At 40.1% G+C, this 19,595-nt stretch overlaps 1 protein-coding gene across 1 annotated transcript in view; it reads left to right on the top strand.

The window, feature by feature from the left end:
* Window positions 1–19,595, top strand: part of LOC117521361 (nucleolar transcription factor 1-like) — a 159,495-nt gene that overhangs the window by 104,494 nt on the left and 35,406 nt on the right. Inside the window, exons 8-9 of the mRNA XM_034182650.1 lie at window positions 2,996–3,093; window positions 6,632–6,760. Coding sequence (XP_034038541.1) covers window positions 2,996–3,093; window positions 6,632–6,760 — 227 coding nt within the window. The remainder of the gene's footprint in view (window positions 1–2,995; window positions 3,094–6,631; window positions 6,761–19,595) is intronic.

The following is a 19,595-nucleotide window of genomic DNA, read 5'->3' as shown; positions in this document are numbered from 1 at the left end:
TTTATCTTCCATTAGAGTCAGAGGTTTTTTTGTTGTTGTTTTTTATCTTCCATGAGAGCCAGAGTTTTTTTTTTTTGGTTTTTTTTTTATATCTTCTATTAGAGTCAGAGGGGTTTTTTTTATCTTCCATGAGAGCCAGAGGTTTTTTTTTTTTGGTTGTTGTTTTTTTTTTTATCTTCCATGACAGCCAGAGGTTTTTTTTATCTTCCATGAGTCAGAGGTTTTTTTGTTGTTGTTTTTTATCTTCCATGAGAGCCAGAGTTTTTTTTTTTTGGTTGTTTTTTTTTTATATCTTCTATTAGAGTCAGAGGGGTTTTTTTTATCTTCCATGACAGCCAGAGGTTTTTTTTTATCTTCCATGACAGCCAGAGGTTTTTTTTTATCTTCCATGAGAGTCAGAGGTTTTTTTGTTGTTGTTGTTGTTTTATCTTCCATGACAGCCAGAGGTTTTTTTTTTTATCTTCCATGAGAGTCAGAGGGTTTTTTTTTTTTTTTTTTTTTTTTTTATCTTCAATGACAGCCAGAGGTTTTTTTTTATCTTCCATGAGAGTCAGAGGTTTTTGTTGTTGTTGTTGTTTTATCTTCCATGAGAGCCACAGGTTTTTTTGATCTTCCATTAGAGTCAGAGGTTTTTTTGATCTTCCATTAGAGTCAGAGGTTTTTTGTTGTTGTTGTTGTTTTATCTTCCATGAGAGTCAGAGGTTTTTTTTTTTTGATCTTCCATGAGAGCCAGAGGTTTTTGTTGTTGTTGTTGTTGTTTTTTATCTTCCATTAGAGTCAGAGGTTTTTTGTTGTTGTTGTTGTTGTTTTTATCTTCCATGAGAGCCAGAGTTTTTTTTTTTTGGTTGTTGTTTTTTTTTTATCTTCTATTAGAGTCAGAGGGTTTTTTTTAATCTTCCATGAGAGCCAGAGGTTTTTTTTTTTTTATCTTCCATTAGAGCCAGAGTTTTTTTTTTTTTGGTGGTGGTTGTTTTTTTTTATCTTCTATTAGAGTCAGAGGGTTTTTTTAATCTTCCATGAGAGCCAGAGTTTTTTTTGTTGTTGTTGTTGTTGTTGTTGTTTTTTATCTTCCATTAGAGTCAGAGGTTTTTTTTATCTTCCATTAGAGCCAGAGTTTTTTTTTTTGTTGTTGTTGTTTTTTATCTTCCATTAGAGTGAGAGGTTTTTTTTATCTTGCCCATATCATGATGCTTGCACCACCATGCTTCACTGTCTTCACTGTGAACTGTGGCTTGAATTCAGAGTTTGGGGGTCGTCTCACAAACTGTCTGCGGCCCTTGGACCCAAAAAGAACTATTTTACTCTCATCAGTCCACAAAATATTCCTCCATTTCTCTTTAGGCCAGTTGATGTGTTCTTTGGCAAATTGTAACCTCTTCTGCACATGTCTTTTATTTAACAGAGGGACTTTGTGGGGGATTATTGTAAATAAATTAGCTTCACACAGGTGTCTTCTAACTGTCACAGCACTTACAGGTAACTCCAGACTGTCTTTGATCATCCTGGAGCTGATCAATGGGTGAGCCTTTGCCATTCTGGTTATTCTTCTATCCATTTTGATGGTTGTTTTCTGTTTTCTTCCACGTGTCTCTGGGTTTTTTTTATCCATTTTAAAGCATTGGAGATCATTGTAGATGAACAGCCTATAAGTTTTTGCACCTGCGTATAAGTTTTCCCCTCTCCAATCAACTTTTTAATCAAACTATGCTGTTCTTCTGAACAATGTCTTGAACATCCCATTTTCCTCAGGCTTTCAAAGAGAAAAGCATGTTCAACAGGTGCTGGCTTCATCCTTAAATAGGGGACACCTGATTCACACCTGTTTGTTCCACAAAATTGACGAACTCACTGACTGAATGCCACACTACTATTATTGTGAACACCCCCTTTTCTACTTTTTTTTTTTTACTAATAGCCCAATTTCATAGCCTTAAGAGTGTGCATATCATGAATGCTTGGTCTTGTTGGATTTGAGAGAATCTACTGAATCTACTGGTACCTTGTTTCCCATGTAACAATAAGAAATATACTCAAAATATCGTGCACCCACCCTGTGGAACAGTCTTCCTGCGACCGTGAGGCAGTCTGAGTCCGTGGACATTTTTAGGTCAAGACTCAACCTATTTTTATTCTTTCTTATGGATAGTTTTTATTTTTGTTTTATTCTTTTACTTCTGTTTTTATTTATGTATTTGAAATTTTTTTTTTTTTCATTTTTAACTATTTATTCAATTTTATGTTGACTTGTTTTATGTAAGTCGCCTTGAGATGGCTTTTGCTGTGATTTGGCGCATTATAAGCTAATTAAATTAAATTAAATTTTATATATATGTGTGTGTGTGTGTGTTATATCTCCTGTCTCTGGCAATGGGCTCCAGTCATGGTGGGTCTTTTTCGGTGGCTGAACAAGCCTATTCTGGAAAGGCAGTCTCTACCACATTTTGTGCAGCTGAAAGTGGTGATGCTGGCACTCGGTGCCTTTTGTCGGTGATGGTCCCTGAGCTGAGATCTGGTGCTGTCTGCTTCTTTCACTCCAGTTTTAACAGCATGTCTCCATGTTGATTGATCAAGAGCTGCTTGCTCCCATGAGTCTGTGTCAATGTTTACAGACATGAGGTCTCTTGCAAACATCTCTGTACCTCAGATGCGGATGGCCAGTTGGACGTGAACCGCATTCAGGCTGACCATACAAAGGTCTTTTGGGATGCGACCTTTGTCCATACGGCGAACATGTCCGAGCCATCTTAGTCGGCATTCACTGATCATTGCAAATAAGGTCATGGACCTTGACCTCTCGAGTACCTCAATGTTTGTGACCTCATCCTGCCATTTGATACCCAAGATCCTGTGCACGCATCTCAGGTGGTAGACATTCAGCTTGGCCTCTTGTTTGGCATATGGCGTCCAGGTTTCACTGCAGTATAAAAGAGTGCTTAGCACACAGGCCAGGTAGACCTTTAGCTTTGTGTTTATTGTCAGGTTTTTGTTTTCCCAGACTCTCTTGTTAAGTTTGCTCATAATACAGGCTGCTTTGCCAATTCTTATGTTTATTTCAGCATCCAGAGACAGATTGTTGGTGGCAGTAGATCCCAGGTATGTAAACCTATCAGTCACGGCAAGCAGGTAGCCGTTGATCGATATTGAAGGGGGATTGGGGGCATCTTGGGCCATCACCTCAGTCTTCTTTATGCTGATTGTTAAGGCAAACTCTTTACAGGCATTTGAAAACTTGTCTATCAGGCACTGTGGACCATCAGGTGTATGACTCACAAGGGCTGCGTCGTCAGCAAATAGTAGTTCCCTAAGGAGCGCACAAGTTACGTTAGTTTTGGCACATAGATGGGCCAGGTTGTAAAGTTTGCCATTGTGGTGGGTGAAAATATAGACACACCGTTGGAGGAGGACGTAAAGGCATACATCAAGAGTAGTGAAAAGAAAATCCCGAAGAACTTCGGGGCAAACACTCAGCCCTGTTTTACTCCATTTAGGATTGGGAATAGCTCAGACATACTTCCCTCAAAACTGACAGTCTCTGCATGCTACTGTGGAAGGACGTGATTATGCTGAGCAGTTTTGGTGGACAACCTAGTCTCTTAAGTAGCCTGAGCAGCTGATAAGGTCAGAAGCCTTTGTAAGGTCAACAAAGGCGAGATAGAGGGGTTTACGCTGCTCCCAACACTTTTCCTGCAATTGTCTCACAGAGAATACCATGTCAATAGTGGAGCATCCTGCTTGAAACCCGCACTGTACCTCTGGGTATACATGGCTTGCTAGTACCTGTAGTCTGGCAAGAGCCACCTGAGCAAAGACCTTTCCAACTGTGTTGAGAAGTGAGATGCCACGATAGTTATTACAATTGCTTCTGTCCCCCTTGTTCTTATACAGAGTCACAAATGCTAGCATCACGCATGTCCTTTGGTACTTCACCCTCCCTCCAGCATAAGCAGAGAAGTTCATGGAGGTATAGAAGAAGTGCAGATTTCCCCTCTTTGATTACTTCAGGTGGGATTGTGTCATTTCCTGGTGCTTTTCCACCAGTGAGGGCATCAATGGCCTTTTCTAACTCTACTGTACTCAGCGCTGCATCGAGACAGAGTCCGGTCGGAATTAATAAATTCAAGCTGCTTTAAATAAAATCACACCTCTTTCCAAACACTGTAATACAGACAATAAACTACAATCGACTAAAACGTTTTTTCCTCCCAAAATTCTTTATGAATTACATCCTGACGTGCAGCACAGCCAGCTTTAAGAGCTCAGCTCAGATGAATGGAAAGACATTCATGCCAATGAACGCTTCCTATAGCTTCATTGGAAGTTATAGGAAGTGTTTAGAGGCTGTTATTTCTGCAAAAGGAAAATCTACTAAATATTGATGTATTTTTTCAATTGGGGTGCCCAAATTTATGCACCTGCCTAATTTTGTTTAAATAATTATTGCACACTTTCTGTGAATCCTATAAACTTCATTTCACTTCTCAAATATCACTGTGTTTGTCTGCTATATGATTAACTGAAATTTCTGATCCAGACAACCAATGATTTATAAAAGAAAATCATGGAAGTCATCAGGGGGGCCCATTATATATATATATATATATATATATATATATATATATATATATATATATATATATATATATATATATATATATATATATATACGAGGTCTATTAGAAAAGTATCGGACCTTATTATTTTTTGCAAAAACCATATGGATTTGAATCACGTGTGATTACATCAGACATGCTTGAACCCTCGTGGGCATGCGAGAGTTTTTTCACGCCTGTCGGTTACGTCATTCGCCTGTGGGCAGTCTTTGAGTGAGGAGTCGCCCACCCTCTCGTCGTTTTTTCATTGTTTAGGAATGGCTCAGAGACTGCTGCTTTGTTTGATCAAAATTTTTTCAAAAACTGTAAGGCACAACTGAGTGGACACCATTCAATAAATTCAGCTGGTTTTCGGTAAAAATTTTAACGGCTGATGAGAGATTTTGGTCTGGTAGTGTCGCTTTAAGGACGGCCCACAAAGCCTGACGGCGAGCTGCGCTTCGAGGCGGCAGCGTCTCGCCGTTTCAAGTTGAAAACTTCCACATTTCAGGCTCTGTTGACCCAGTAAGTCGTCAGAGAACTTTCAGAAGAAGTCGGCATGAGGAGTTTATTCGGACATTCCATTGTTAACGGACATTTAGTAATGAAAGAACGTGCGGGCAGTCGCATGTCGGGCCGGACCCGACCGCGGGGGGTCGCGACAGGAAAAACACCTCCGTTGGAAACCTTAACGGACAAGTTGGAACATGCCCAAGCTGTTAAACAATTTCTCAGTTACTCACTTGTTGAAAGCCATCAAAAGCCGCCTGAATTTTACAAATGGTTTTCAACACGGAGGTGTTTTTCCTGTCGCGGTGCACACAGATTTGCCGAGTCGTCACGGAAAGGACTCGGCGAATTTGTGCGCACGTCTTTCATTACAAAATGTCCTTAAACAGTGGAATGTCCGCATAAAGTCCTCATGCCGGCCTCTTCTGAATCTTCTCTGTTCTCTCACGACGTCCTGGGTCAACAGAGCCTTAAATTAGGATGTTTTCAGGTTGAAACAGGCCGACGACGGCGCCTGGAAGCGCTGCGCGACGTCCCACTCCGTGGGAAGTCCTTACACCGACAGAAACACCCCATAATCTCTCATCAGCCGTTACACTTTTCACCGAAAACCAGCTTAATTTCTCAAATAGTGTCCACTCGGATATTCCTCACAGGTCCAGAAAAATTTTTGATAAAGCAACGCGCGCCGTCTCGAGCAGCGTGTGAAACAAAGGAATTCAGCTGAGAGGGCAGGACCACATCTCACTCAAGGCCTGCCCACAGGGAAATGACGTCACCGACACGTGTGAAAAAACTCACGCATGCGCACGAGGGTTCAAGCATGATTGGTGTAATCGCACGTCATTCAAATCCATATAGTTAAAAAAAAAATAAAAGGGTCGGTTTCTTATCTAATAAACCTCGTATATGTGTGTATGTGTATATATATATATATATATATATATATATATATATATATATATAGTGACAACCATTATGTCTTTGTTTGTTTACCCATGTTTTCAAAACTTTGTCGGCTTTTTGGCACTGAAAGCAGAATATTGCGGGTGATGTGATGTTTCATTCTGCAGAGTCAGCCCCATCTCTGTGTAAATGTTTGACAGTGAAAGGATTCGTGTGAGCAGGAACAGCTTTTCCTCCTGGCAATCCTGCACAAGCGGGACAACAGACCAGGTTCCATTTGTATGTAAGTCCTTCACATGGTGTCAGATAAATGACAGACGTAGATGAGTCAGCATTTGGAAATGAGTAGTTTCTCTTCTATGGGCTTGGACGGCCTCATGTTCTCTTGGACGTGCTTTGAAATCAAAGCATTGTAACACCTCGACACAGAGGAAAGACTTTGATTGTGAAAAGGTGTCACACGTTCAGGCTCGCGGGGCTGTCGCCATGTTTGGCATCATGTTGTTGAACTAAATAGCTGTTCAGCAGGTCATTTTCTGCACCTAGAAGACGAAAGCGGCTGCAGCAGTGCTTTATTTCTGTACTAAAGAGGTTTTTTGTTCTGTTTGTTTTTCGTTGGGCTTTAGAGCGACCGGCGGAAAGCTCAGGTGGCTATGGAAGCAACCTGGAAATCCATGGAGAAGAAGGAGAAGATTCCATGGATCAAAAAAGCAGCAGAGGATCAGAAGCGTTATGAGGTTCAGTACCAGCCTGTGGTCAGTGAGCCACACCCCTCAGACTCCGCCCAACACCCACTGAGGCCACGCGACACTGTTGCTCCGCCCTTCTTTTGAACAAATAAGATTTTTCAGACTTAATTAAGGAGAAAAACACATCATCATTTTCATAAACTTGGATTAAAAGAAATAATTTGACAGAAATATCACTAACCAGTCAACAGAGAGTCAACCAACATCTATCTATAAAGCAAGAAGCGTGTGTGTGAGTGCGAGTGTGTGGCTCATGTATCTCTCTGTGTGTCAGATTGGCCTCAGCTTACACATATGGCTTGTGCATAACATAATGATAATTTATTTTCAGAACCTTTATTTTAACATTAAACCGTGTGTGCTAAACCTCCGTTTGTACACAGATTTCCTTCAAAATTTGTTTCCATGTTCCGTTTATATCGTCATATAAAACTGCTAACTTAAAAAATATATGTTTTAGGGCTTTATTTTGACACAAAACACACTCTCAAAACGGGTGCCCCATGGGTAAATCAACCTTACCCTTTCTTCTTCTACGGCGTTTGATGGCAGCCAGCATCCTTATTGTTGCACTGCTGCCACCTGCTGCATCAGTCCGTTACGGCAGCACTAAATCCTCTCATTGAGTCCAGTGTCTTTCAAGTATTTAAAAAGCCAACACTTCCCCCTCTCACTTTACTTCATGGCTAAAATACTTCCTACAGAAACTTATTTTAGGCCTTACAATTGATTTTCTTCAGTTTTTATTCTTTAATCAATTCAAAAATGACGAGATATATTTTGAGGTAAAATTAAAGCCCTGTGCTAAATACTGTACAGGTACAGTGAGGAAAATAAGTATTTCATCCACTGTCGATTTTACGAGTTTTCCCACCTACAAAGAATGTTGAGGTCTGTAATTTTTATCGCAGGTACACTTCAACTTTGGGAGACAGAATCTAAAAGAAAAAAAAAAGAAAATCACATTATATGATTTTTAAATAATTAATTTGCATTTTATTGCATGAAATAAGTATTTGATCCAATACAAAAACAGACCTTAATATTTGCTACAGAAACCTTTGTTCAGATGTTTCCTGTAGTTCTTGACCAGGTTTTCACACACTGCAACAGGGATTTTGGTCCACTCCTCCATTCAGATCTTCTCAAGATCTTTCAGGTTTCAAGTTTCAGCTCCATCTAAAGATTTTCTATTGAGTTCAGGTCTGGAGACTGGCCAGGCCACTCCAGGACCTTGAAATGCTTCTCACGGAGCCCCTCCTTAGTTGCCCTGGCTGTGTGTTTGGGGTCATTGTCATGCTGAAGACCCAGCCATGACCCATCTTCAATGCTCTTACTGAGGGAAGGAGGTTGTTTGCCAAAATCTCTCAATACATGACCTCATCCATCCTCCCTTCAACACGGTGCAGTCGTCCTGTCCCCTTTGCAGAAGAGCACCCCCAGAGTATGATGTTTCCACCCCCATGGTTCACGGTTGGGATGGTTTTCTTGGGGTTGTTCTCATCCTCTAAACATGGTAAGTGGAGTTGATTCCAAAAAGCTCTATTCTGGTCTCATCTGACCACATGACCTTCTCCCATGCCTCCTCTGGATCATCCAGATGGTCACTGGTGAACTTCAAACGGGCCTGGACATGTGCTGGCTTGAGCAGGGGGACCTTGCTGCCCTGCAGGATTTTAAACCATGACAACATCATGTGTTACTAATGTAATCTTTGTGACTGTGGTCCCAGCTCTCTTCAGGTCATTGACCAGGTCCTCCTGTGTAGTTCTGAGCTTTCTCAGAATCATCCTTACCCCACAAAGTGAGATCTTGCATGGAATCCCAGACCGAGGGAGATTGACAGTCATCTTGTGTTTCTTCCACTTTCTAATAAATAATCATAACAGTTGTTGTCTTCTACCAAGCTGCTTGCCTGTTGTCCTGTAGTCCATCCCAGCCTTGTGCAGGTCTACAGTTTTGTCCCTGGTGTCCTCAGCTCTTTGGTCTTGGCTATGGTGGACAGGTTGGAGTGTGATTGATTGTGTGAACAGGTGTCTTTTATACAGGTAACAAGTTCAAACAGGTGCAATTAATACAGGTAAAGAGTGCAGAATAAGAGGGCTTCTTAAAGAAAAATTAACAGGTCTGTGAGAGACTGAATTCTTGCTGGTTGGTAGGTGATCAAATACTTATTTCATGCAGTAAAATGCAAATTAATTATATAAAAAAATCATACAATGTGATTTTCTGTTTTGGTTTTTTTTTTCCCTTTGTAGAGTCTGTCTCTCACAGTTGAAGTGAACCTACAATAAAAATTATAGACCTCAACATTCTTTGTCGGTGGGAAAAGTTGCAACATGGACAGTGGATCAAATACTTATTTGCCTCACTGTATATTTATTGGTTATGATTTTTATTATTTATATTAAAACTGGTGGCATTTGAAAGCGCTGCATTCTGGTGATGGTATTTCACAACACTTTATGTAGAATTCAGTTGGTCTGGTGATGGTCTTTTTTTAATTTAATTTATTTAACTATTGCATCAGTTTTACATTACTTATAGTGGCAAAAGACTTTTCATTGACAATAGTTATGTCTTTAAGTGTATTATTTACTAACAGCAGAAAGGGTGCAATTATTGATTTGTTTTATAAGACACACTTGAATTTGATAAATGTAGAATGAAAACAATGAAAGCAGAATTAAAGTCAGTTAATACAGACAGTCAGTCCATCTGTGGAAACTTGTTACAGACAGAACATACAGGTTAGAAAATAAATTTTAATGAAATTAAGACTTGAGCCATATTTTGTTCCAGTATAAGAGTCAAATACCACCGTTTTAAACCAAGAAAAACTGACCAAAGTGCTCTCAGAATGCACTATTTTGCACAATATTTTCAAAATTTCCAGAGGTACATGCCCCCGGACCCCCCAAGGGGACCTCGTGCCTTTGGTGCTTGGCTGTCCACTCACACAAAATGTTCAATCAAAAAAAATGTTCAGTTGCCAGGGCTGTACAGTGCGAGTGTTTTGCTCGCATATTGCGCCTAAAATTTGATTGTGCGAGGAAAACAAAACGGGCGCACGTGTGCGAGAATGTATTTCAACCCTTTCATTCGCATTTTGCTCCTAAAATAAATACAGTGGGCCCTCGCTATAACGCGGTTCACCTTTCGCGGCCTCGCTGTTTCGCGGATTTTCTTTAGTCCAATTTTGCATGCTTTTTTTTTTTTTTTTTTTACAGTGCATTGTGTTCCGCGTCCTCATCAAGCAGCCGGTCACGACACCGCGAAGGGAGAGTACGCGCATTGTGTTCTGCGTGTCTGTTTATAAGAATCTTCTCGCCCAGAAAAAAAAGAGCAGAACAACTACCCATAACTGTGTTCTTCACTCGGAAAAAGACACCTGCAGCGAGGTGTGACTCAGTGGAAAAAGACGTGACAGCGCAACGGTGCCAGGACGAAGAGGCGCGATCAGAGGAACTGTGAAATACTGGTCAGTCACTATTAATCATTTCTTATGTGTCCAACCTCGTATGTTGATTGTTAAAATTAAATTTGTTAGTTCTAAAAGCCATCATAATTATTTATAGGAAAACATTCTGTTTTTATTTCTCAAACAAATGTTTGGGCCTGAAAACAGGTTGGTCTTATTTTTCTACTCAGGTTTGAACTTTGAGAGTGTTTACACACGAGAGAAAAGTGAGAAAATGTTCATGCCTGATTGAGAAAAGTGTATAAAGTGTGTAGTGAGGAGTTTTACAGCCTTAAAACGTCTATAATAATTGTAAAAAATAATGAAGAGCACCAAAAGAAGCAGCCTAGCGGTCTCCACCACTGAAGACCTCATGAGGATCACCCTGGAGGGGCCAGCTTTAGAGGACTTTGATCCACATCCTGCTGTGGACCGTTGGTTGAATGTAGCTAAGCGTAGCAGGCGACCTGAGTATAAAAAGTGGGACGGGGATGTTATGTGTGTGTGAGGGTTTAAAATAATACAAGAAATACACAGCAAAAAGTAATGAAATGGACAAAAGCAATGATGGAAATAACGATAGAAAAGGAAGTAAAAAACAATGAAATAAATACAACAATAGAATCATATAAAATGTGCATGTGTGTGGAAAAGGTACTGTCTGTACAGTATGTGTCTTTGCATTAATAATAAAATTGTATCAAGAAATTTCACAGTGCTCCTAAATTTTTTCATTTAGGAGCACCTGTGCTCCTAGTGAAAAAGCTAAGCGTACAGCCCTGGTTGCTTGCACCCATGATTAAACCTTTATTTTGATTAACATTGTAGCATACATACTTCCAAGATGGCGTGGCTCGCTGATGTTACTGGTAGCCAGTTGTGGCAAATCTGCCAGCCACTACTTAACGAAGATAACTTTTTTATTAGTGGATTAGCTTATCAGCTAACTTTAAAAACCATCAGCTGACCAATTAGCTTCCGCTAATTTTTATTTTTTTTTTTGCTGGCAAGTGAGTAAAGTCAAACAGTCAAAAACATTTATAAACCGTAAAATCATCTAAAGCAAAGCAGTTTTGACTTATGGTTTGATTTATAAACAAAACTAATTCCAGACAGTTTATCGAAATTAATGTCAACTCTGTAATTTTTACAAAGTGAAAATATCATACATATATTTTAGTTTTAAAGTAATGCACTAATTCTGAAGGTTTGAACATTAATAGAAACAGATGCCAAAAGGCATTATGGGAAAATGAGACTCCTCATCAATATACACATTTATTTGTAAAACCAATACACACGTTGCAGTAACTTGTGTGTTGGGATTTAGAAATAAATAAACCAACCAACCAGTGATGAGAGGAGTCTCATTTTCCCATAATGCCTTTTGGCATCTGTGTGTGTTAAAGCTCAAACTTTCAGAATTAGCGCATTACCTTAAAACTAAAACATACATGCGATATTTTCACTATGTAAAAATGACAGAGTTGACGTTAATGTTGATGAGCTGTACGGAATTAGTTTTGCTTATAAATCAATCAATCAATCAATCAATTTTTTTTATATAGCGCCAAATCACAACAAACAGTTGCCCCAAGGCGCTTTATATTGTAAGGCAAGGCCATACAATAATTATGTAAAACCCCAACGGTCAAAACGACCCCCTGTGAGCAAGCACTTGGCTACAGTGGGAAGGAAAAACTCCCTTTTAACAGGAAGAAACCTCCAGCAGAACCAGGCTCAGGGAGGGGCAGTCTTCTGCTGGGACTGGTTGGGGCTGAGGGAGAGAACCGGGAAAAAGACATGCTGTGGAGGGGAGCAGAGATCGATCACTAATGATTAAATGCAGAGTGGTGCATACAGAGCAAAAAGAGAAAGAAACAGTGCATCATGGGAACCCCCCAGCAGTCTACGTCTATAGCAGCATAACTAAGGGATGGTTCAGGGTCACCTGATCCAGCCCTAACTATAAGCTTTAGCAAAAAGGAAAGTTTTAAGCCTAATCTTAAAAGTAGAGAGGGTGTCTGTCTCCCTGATCTGAATTGGGAGCTGGTTCCACAGGAGAGGAGCCTGAAAGCTGAAGGCTCTGCCTCCCATTCTACTCTTACAAACCCTAGGAACTACAAGTAAGCCTGCAGTCTGAGAGCGAAGCGCTCTATTGGGGTGATATGGTGCTATGAGGTCCCTAAGATAAGATGGGACCTGATTATTCAAAACCTTATAAGTAAGAAGAAGAATTTTAAATTCTATTCTAGATTTAACAGGAAGCCAATGAAGAGAGGCCAATATGGGTGAGATATGCTCTCTCCTTCTAGTCCCCGTTAGTACTCTAGCTGCAGCATTTTGAATTAACTGAAGGCTTTTTAGGGAACTTTTAGGACAACCTGATAATAATGAATTACAATAGTCCAGCCTAGAGGAAATAAATGCATGAATTAGTTTTTCAGCATCACTCTGAGACAAGACCTTTCTGATTTTAGAGATATTGCGTAAATGCAAAAAAGCAGTCCTACATATTTGTTTAATATGCGCTTTGAATGACATATCCTGATCAAAAATGACTCCCAAGATTTCTCACAGTATTACTAGAGGTCAGGGTAATGCCATCCAGAGTAAGGATCTGGTTAGACACCATGTTTCTAAGATTTGTGGGGCCAAGTACAATAACTTCAGTTTTATCTGAGTTTAAAAGCAGGAAATTAGAGGTCATCCATGTCTTTATGTCTGTAAGACAATCCTGCAGTTTAGCTAATTGGTGTGTGTCCTCTGGCTTCATGGATAGATAAAGCTGGGTATCATCTGCGTAACAATGAAAATTTAAGCAATACCGTCTAATAATACTGCCTAAGGGAAGCATGTATAAAGTGAATAAAATTGGTCCTAGCACAGAACCTTGTGGAACTCCATAATTAACTTTAGTCTGTGAAGAAGATTCCCCATTTACATGAACAAATTGTAATCTATTAGACAAATATGATTCAAACCACCGCAGCGCAGTGCCTTTAATACCTATGACATGCTCTAATCTCTGTAATAAAATTTTATGGTCAACAGTATCAAAAGCAGCACTAAGGTCTAACAGAACAAGCACAGAGATGAGTCCACTGTCCGAGGCCATAAGAAGATCATTTGTAACCTTCACTAATGCTGTTTCTGTACTATGATGAATTCTAAAACCTGACTGAAACTCTTCAAATAGACCATTCCTCTGCAGATGATCAGTTAGCTGTTTTACAACTACCCTTTCAAGAATTTTTGAGAGAAAAGGAAGGTTGGAGATTGGCCTATAATTAGCTAAGATAGCTGGGTCAAGTGATGGCTTTTTAAGTAATGGTTTAATTACTGCCACCTTAAAAGCCTGTGGTACATAGCCAACTAACAAAGATAGATTGATCATATTTAAGATCGAAGCATTAAATAATGGTAGGGCTTCCTTGAGCAGCCTGTTAGGAATGGGGTCTAATAAACATGTTGATGGTTTGGATGAAGTAACTAATGAAAATAACTCAGACAGAACAATCGGAGAGAAAGAGTCTAACCAAATACCGGCATCACTGAAAGCAGCCAAAGATAACGATACGTCTTTGGGATGGTTATGAGTAATTTTTTCTCTAATAGTTAAAATTTTGTTAGCAAAGAAAGTCATGAAGTCATTACTAGTTAAAGTTAATGGAATACTCAGCTCAATAGAGCTCTGACTCTTTGTCAGCCTGGCTACAGTGCTGAAAAGAAACCTGGGGTTGTTCTTATTTTCTTCAATTAGTGATGAGTAGAAAGATGTCCTAGCTTTACGGAGGGCTTTTTTATAGAGCAACAGACTCTTTTTCCAGGCTAAGTGAAGATCTTCTAAATTAGTGAGACGCCATTTCCTCTCCAACTTACGGGTTATCTGCTTTAAGCTACGAGTTTGTGAGTTATACCACGGAGTCAGACACTTCTGATTTAAAGCTCTCTTTTTCAGAGGAGCTACAGCATCCAAAGTTGTCTTCAATGAGGATGTAAAACTATTGACGAGATACTCTAACTCCCTTACAGAGTTTAGGTAGCTACTCTGCTCTGTGTTGTTATATGGCATTAGAGAACATAAAGAAGGAATCATATCCTTAAACCTAGTTACAGCGCTTTCTGAAAGACTTCTAGTGTAATGAAACTTATTCCCCACTGCTGGGTAGTCCATCAGAGTAAATGTAAATGTTATTAAGAAATGATCAGACAGAAGGGAGTTTTCAGGGAATACTGTTAAGTCTTCTATTTCCATACCATAAGTCAGAACAAGATCTAAGATATGATTAAAGTGGTGGGTGGACTCATTTACTTTTTGAGCAAAGCCAATAGAGTCTAATAATAGATTAAATGCAGTGTTGAGGCTGTCATTCTCAGCATCTGTGTGGATGTTAAAATCGCCCACTATAATTATCTTATCTGAGCTAAGCACTAAGTCAGACAAAAGGTCTGAAAATTCACAGAGAAACTCACAGTAACGACCAGGTGGACGATAGATAATAACAAATAAAACTGTTTTTTGGGACTTCCAATTTGGATGGACAAGACTAAGAGACAAGCTTTCAAATGAATTAAAGCTCTGTCTGGGTTTTTGATTAATTAATAAGATGGAATGGAAGATTGCTGCTAATCCTCCGCCCCGGCCCGTGCTACGAGCATTCTGACAGTTAGTGTGACTCGGGGGTGTTGACTCATTTAAACTAACATATTCATCCTGCTGTAACCAGGTTTCTGTAAGGCAGAATAAATCAATATGTTGATCAATTATTATATCATTTACCAACAGGGACTTAGAAGAGAGAGACCTAATGTTTAATAGACCACATTTAACTGTTTTAGTCTGTGGTGCAGTTGAAGGTGCTATATTATTTTTTCTTTTTGAATTTTTATGCTTAAATAGATTTTTGCTGGTTATTGGTAGTCTGGGAGCAGGCACCGTCTCTACGGGGATGGGGTAATGAGGGGATGGCAGGGGGAGAGAAGCTGCAGAGAGGTGTGTAAGACTACAACTCTGCTTCCTGGTCCCAACCCTGGATAGTCACGGTTTGGAGGATTTAAGAAAATTGGCCAGATTTCTAGAAATGAGAGCTGCTCCATCCAAAGTGGGATGGATGCCGTCTCTCCTAACAAGACCAGGTTTTCCCCAGAAGCTTTGCCAATTATCTATGATTGGCATATCAAATCAATATATTGGCATATCAAATAAGCAAATCAAAGCCATAAGTGAAAACTGCCTTCTTTTGATGTCTTCTGCTACACGTCGGTACTGTTATATGTTGAAAGTAAATGATTCTTCCTTCCTTGCACGGTGCACAAAGACAGATGACGAGTTAGACTCGTTGTTTGTGCTGGGTTTCTGCTCGCCTTTGAGTCTACTCAGAAGTGTCGGCGGTGCTTAAACTCAAAACTGGCTTCTCAGTAGCTGAGTGTACCGGAGTCCATGCTAAAAGTTACCGGGTAGCTGTCGCTTCTGCTAAATAACTGCTTCTGCTAAGTAACCTGCTTAAGAGGAATCCTTTTATTTTCATATAACTGATAAGACTGATTTATTTTTTTTTCAACCATATGAAATACTATAGTCAAATAAAAATGTAACCTATCAAGGAAAACATAAACCTGAATGACATAAAAAAAAGTGCTTACTATCAACTCAATCCTTTATTATAAAGTTTTTGGGATTTATTTTAAAAACCTTTATTTCGAAGAAGCTTGTTGGGACCACCCCCAACACACACACACACACACACACACACTAATAATGTCTGTATCTTTGCACTATTCTTCTTCAAGCTTCAACACTTAATTCAACAGTTAATATTGTGTTTCATTTGATTTTCAGAAAGCATGGAATTAGTTTTGTGGTTATCTTTACTAAACACACTCTGGAATGTTACCTTATTCTGTCGCCAACTCCGACCATCTTAGACTGTTAATGATAATAACCTTGAACAGTGTGAAGTTAATCATCAAATGACAGCAACCAAATGTATTAACTAATATCTTTCTTTCTTTGTTCAACATCATTTTAATTTGATTTTATTTTGCAGTGCAGGTGATATTTGCCCCCCCCCCCTCCCCCATAAAAGTAAAAAAAACAAACAAAACAAACTTCCTTCTGGCTGATTTGGAGGAAAATAAAATAAAATAAAAAGCAGCAGTATAATTAGTGAATATCACTGGGTTGATTATAAATAAAACATAAAGGGGGATGCAATACAGAACTCCACGGTTAAACAACCCTGGTAAAAAAAAAAAAAAAACAACATTCACAGGATTTGAACCTGCACATCCTAATTACTAGACGGCAACTCTACCACTGTGCCACAATCACTGTCTTGTAACAGGAGCGTGAAACGGCTCTAATCAACAGACAAACATATTTTCTCAAAAAAAGAAGAAAAACACTGTGATAACTGAACAAACAGTGTTTGCTATGGTATATTTCTGCTGATATGCGACTGAAAGTGGCGTATTTGTCGTACTATTGGCCTGTCATATGGTTCTGCGTTGCCCCGCTTACGTCCTGTCAGACAGACTTGAGGTACAGATCGCCTGCTACGTGTCCACATGAACTGATGCTCCGGTCCAGCTGAACCTGTCAGTGTGCTTGCTTTCCAGCCGGTCGCAAGTAATATGTTTTTATGTTTTCGATGCGAGTACAGCAAGAGATGTCAACAACTGCCACGCCCCCGTCCGTCCAGTGCACAGACCAAAGTGTCCCTCTGTGATCACATGAAATACGCCTCGCCTGCGGGGGGGTGCAGACCACACACATGCACGTGTTGGCGGGAGCGGGGGAGCGCACGACACATACACACACACACCGACGGCACACCACATCTCCACAACTCCACAGTCTTGTGGAACGTAGATAAATTTCACTCCCGTACAACAGTGGTCGTCTGCAGTCTGCTGTCGTACCAAGAGTGCGACTGGCCACGCATTTTCTAAGTGCCATGTGAGCGGTGTAAGGTGTTTGTGCGTGTCACCTGCAATTTGGCCGACACCTGTCGTGAGAGTGTGCCATGGGATCGCACAGAGCACACTTTGTCTTTCAGGTGCTTGTGTGCACAAATAGTTGTAGCAGCAGGTGTATGAGGCATTAGCGACAGGGACGACATTGCACGGTTTGCACACGATTCCTGCGTCATGTGCACTAAGTGTGCACTTTGTCCAAACTTTGCACTATGTGTGAAGGGGCCCTAAGGAAAAACTCCCTCTGAGGAAGAAACCTCAAGCAGACCAGACTCAAAGGGGTGACCCTCTGCTTGGGCCATGATACAGACATAAATTACAGAACAATTCACGGACAAATATACAAGAATTGCTGTTGGTGCACAGGACACAAGGGTTACAGAAACAGACACCACACCCATCTCTGGATGGAGCTGCACCTCAAACAGAATCAGGCATCAGAAAGACAATAAATACAGTATAATTTGCCAGCATTAAGCTACAAGAAAAACAGAAGAAATACTAAGGTGATCGCCGGCCACTAGCCCTAAACTTCACTAAAAGACCCAGAATTTAGATAAAGTTGAGGCCGTGGCACACTCAGTTTACTAAGAAAATTAATTAAAAGAATAAAAAGCATAGTAACATACTATGCCAGTATGCTAGTCATACGAAAGGGAAAATAAATGCGTCTTAAGTCTGGACTTGAAAGTCTCCACAGAATCTGACTGTTTTATTGATGCAGGGAGATCATTCCACAGAACAGGGGCACGATAAGAGAAAGCTCTGTGACCCACAGACTTTTTATTCACCCTAGGGACGCAAAGTAGTCCTGCACCCTGAAAACGTAAAGCCCAGGCCGGTATGTAAGGTTTAATTAGGTCAGCTAGGTAGGAGGGTGCCAGTCCATGAATAATTTTATAGGAAGCCAGTGAAGAGATGCCAAAATGGGTGTAATGTGGTCAAAAGTTCTGCTTCTTGTCACATACACATATTCCATAGGTATTAAAGGCACTGCGCTGCGGTGGTTTGAATCAAATTTATCTAATAGATTACAATTTGTTCATGTAAATGGGGAATCTTCTTCACAGACTAAGGTTAATTATGGAGTTCCACAAGGTTCTGTGCTAGGACCAATTTTATTCACTTTATACATGCTTCCCTTAGGCAGTATTATTAGAAAGCATTGCTTAAATTTTCATTGTTACGCAGATGATACCCAGCTTTATCTATTCATGAAGCCAGAGGACACACACCAATTAGCTAAACTGCAGGATTGTCTTACAGACATAAAGACATGGATGACCTCTAATTTCCTGCTTTTAAATTCAGATAAAACTGAAGTTATTGTACTTGGCCCCACAAATCTTAGAAACATGGTGTCTAACCAGATCCTTACTCTGGATGGCATTACCCTGACCTCTAGTAATACTGTGAGAAATCTTGGAGTCATTTTTGATCAGGATATGTCATTCAAAGCGCATATTAAACAAATATGTAGGACTGCTTTTTTGCATTTACGCAATATCTCTAAAATTAGAAAGGTCTTGTCTCAGAGTGATGCTGAAAAACTAATTCATGCATTTATTTCCTCTAGGCTGGACTATTGTAATTCATTATTATCAGGTTGTCCTAAAAGTTCCCTAAAAAGCCTTCAGTTAATTCAAAATGCTGCAGCTAGAGTACTGACGGGGACTAGAAGGAGAGAGCATATCTCACCCATATTGGCCTCTCTTCATTGGCTTCCTGTTAATTCTAGAATAGAATTTAAAATTCTTCTTCTTACTTATAAGGTTTTGAATAATCAGGTCCCATCTTATCTTAGGGACCTCATAGTACCATATCACCCCAATAGTGCGCTTCACTCTCAGACTGCAGGCTTACTTGTAGTTCCTAGGGTTTGTAAGAGTAGAATGGGAGGCAGAGCCTTCAGCTTTCAGGCTCCTCTCCTGTGGAACCAGCTCCCAATTCGGATCAGGGAGACAGACACCCTCTATACTTTTAAGATTAGGCTTAAAACTTTCCTTTTTGCTAAAGCTTATAGTTAGGGCTGGATCAGGTGACCCTGAACCATCCCTTAGTTATGCTGCTATAGACTTAGACTGCTGGGGGGTTCCCATGATGCACTGAGTGTTTCTTTCTCTTTTTGCTCTGTATGCACCACTCTGCATTTAATCATTAGTGATTGATCTCTGCTCCCCTCCACAGCATGTCTTTTTCCTGATTCTCTCCCCTCAGCCCCAACCAGTCCCAGCAGAAGACTGCCCCTCCCTGAGCCTGGTTCTGCTGGAGGTTTCTTCCTGTTAAAAGGGAGTTTTTCCTTCCCACTGTTGCCAAGTGCTTGCTCACAGGGGGTCGTTTTGACCATTGGGGTTTTTCCGTAATTATTGTATGGCCTTGCCTTACAATATGAAGCGCCTTTGG

The sequence above is a fragment of the Thalassophryne amazonica genome, chromosome 12 (assembly GCF_902500255.1).
Source record: "Thalassophryne amazonica chromosome 12, fThaAma1.1, whole genome shotgun sequence".
Taxonomy (NCBI): domain Eukaryota; kingdom Metazoa; phylum Chordata; class Actinopteri; order Batrachoidiformes; family Batrachoididae; genus Thalassophryne; species Thalassophryne amazonica.
Note: the sequence above shows the minus strand (reverse complement) of the source record. Positions and strands in the feature narration are given on the sequence as shown.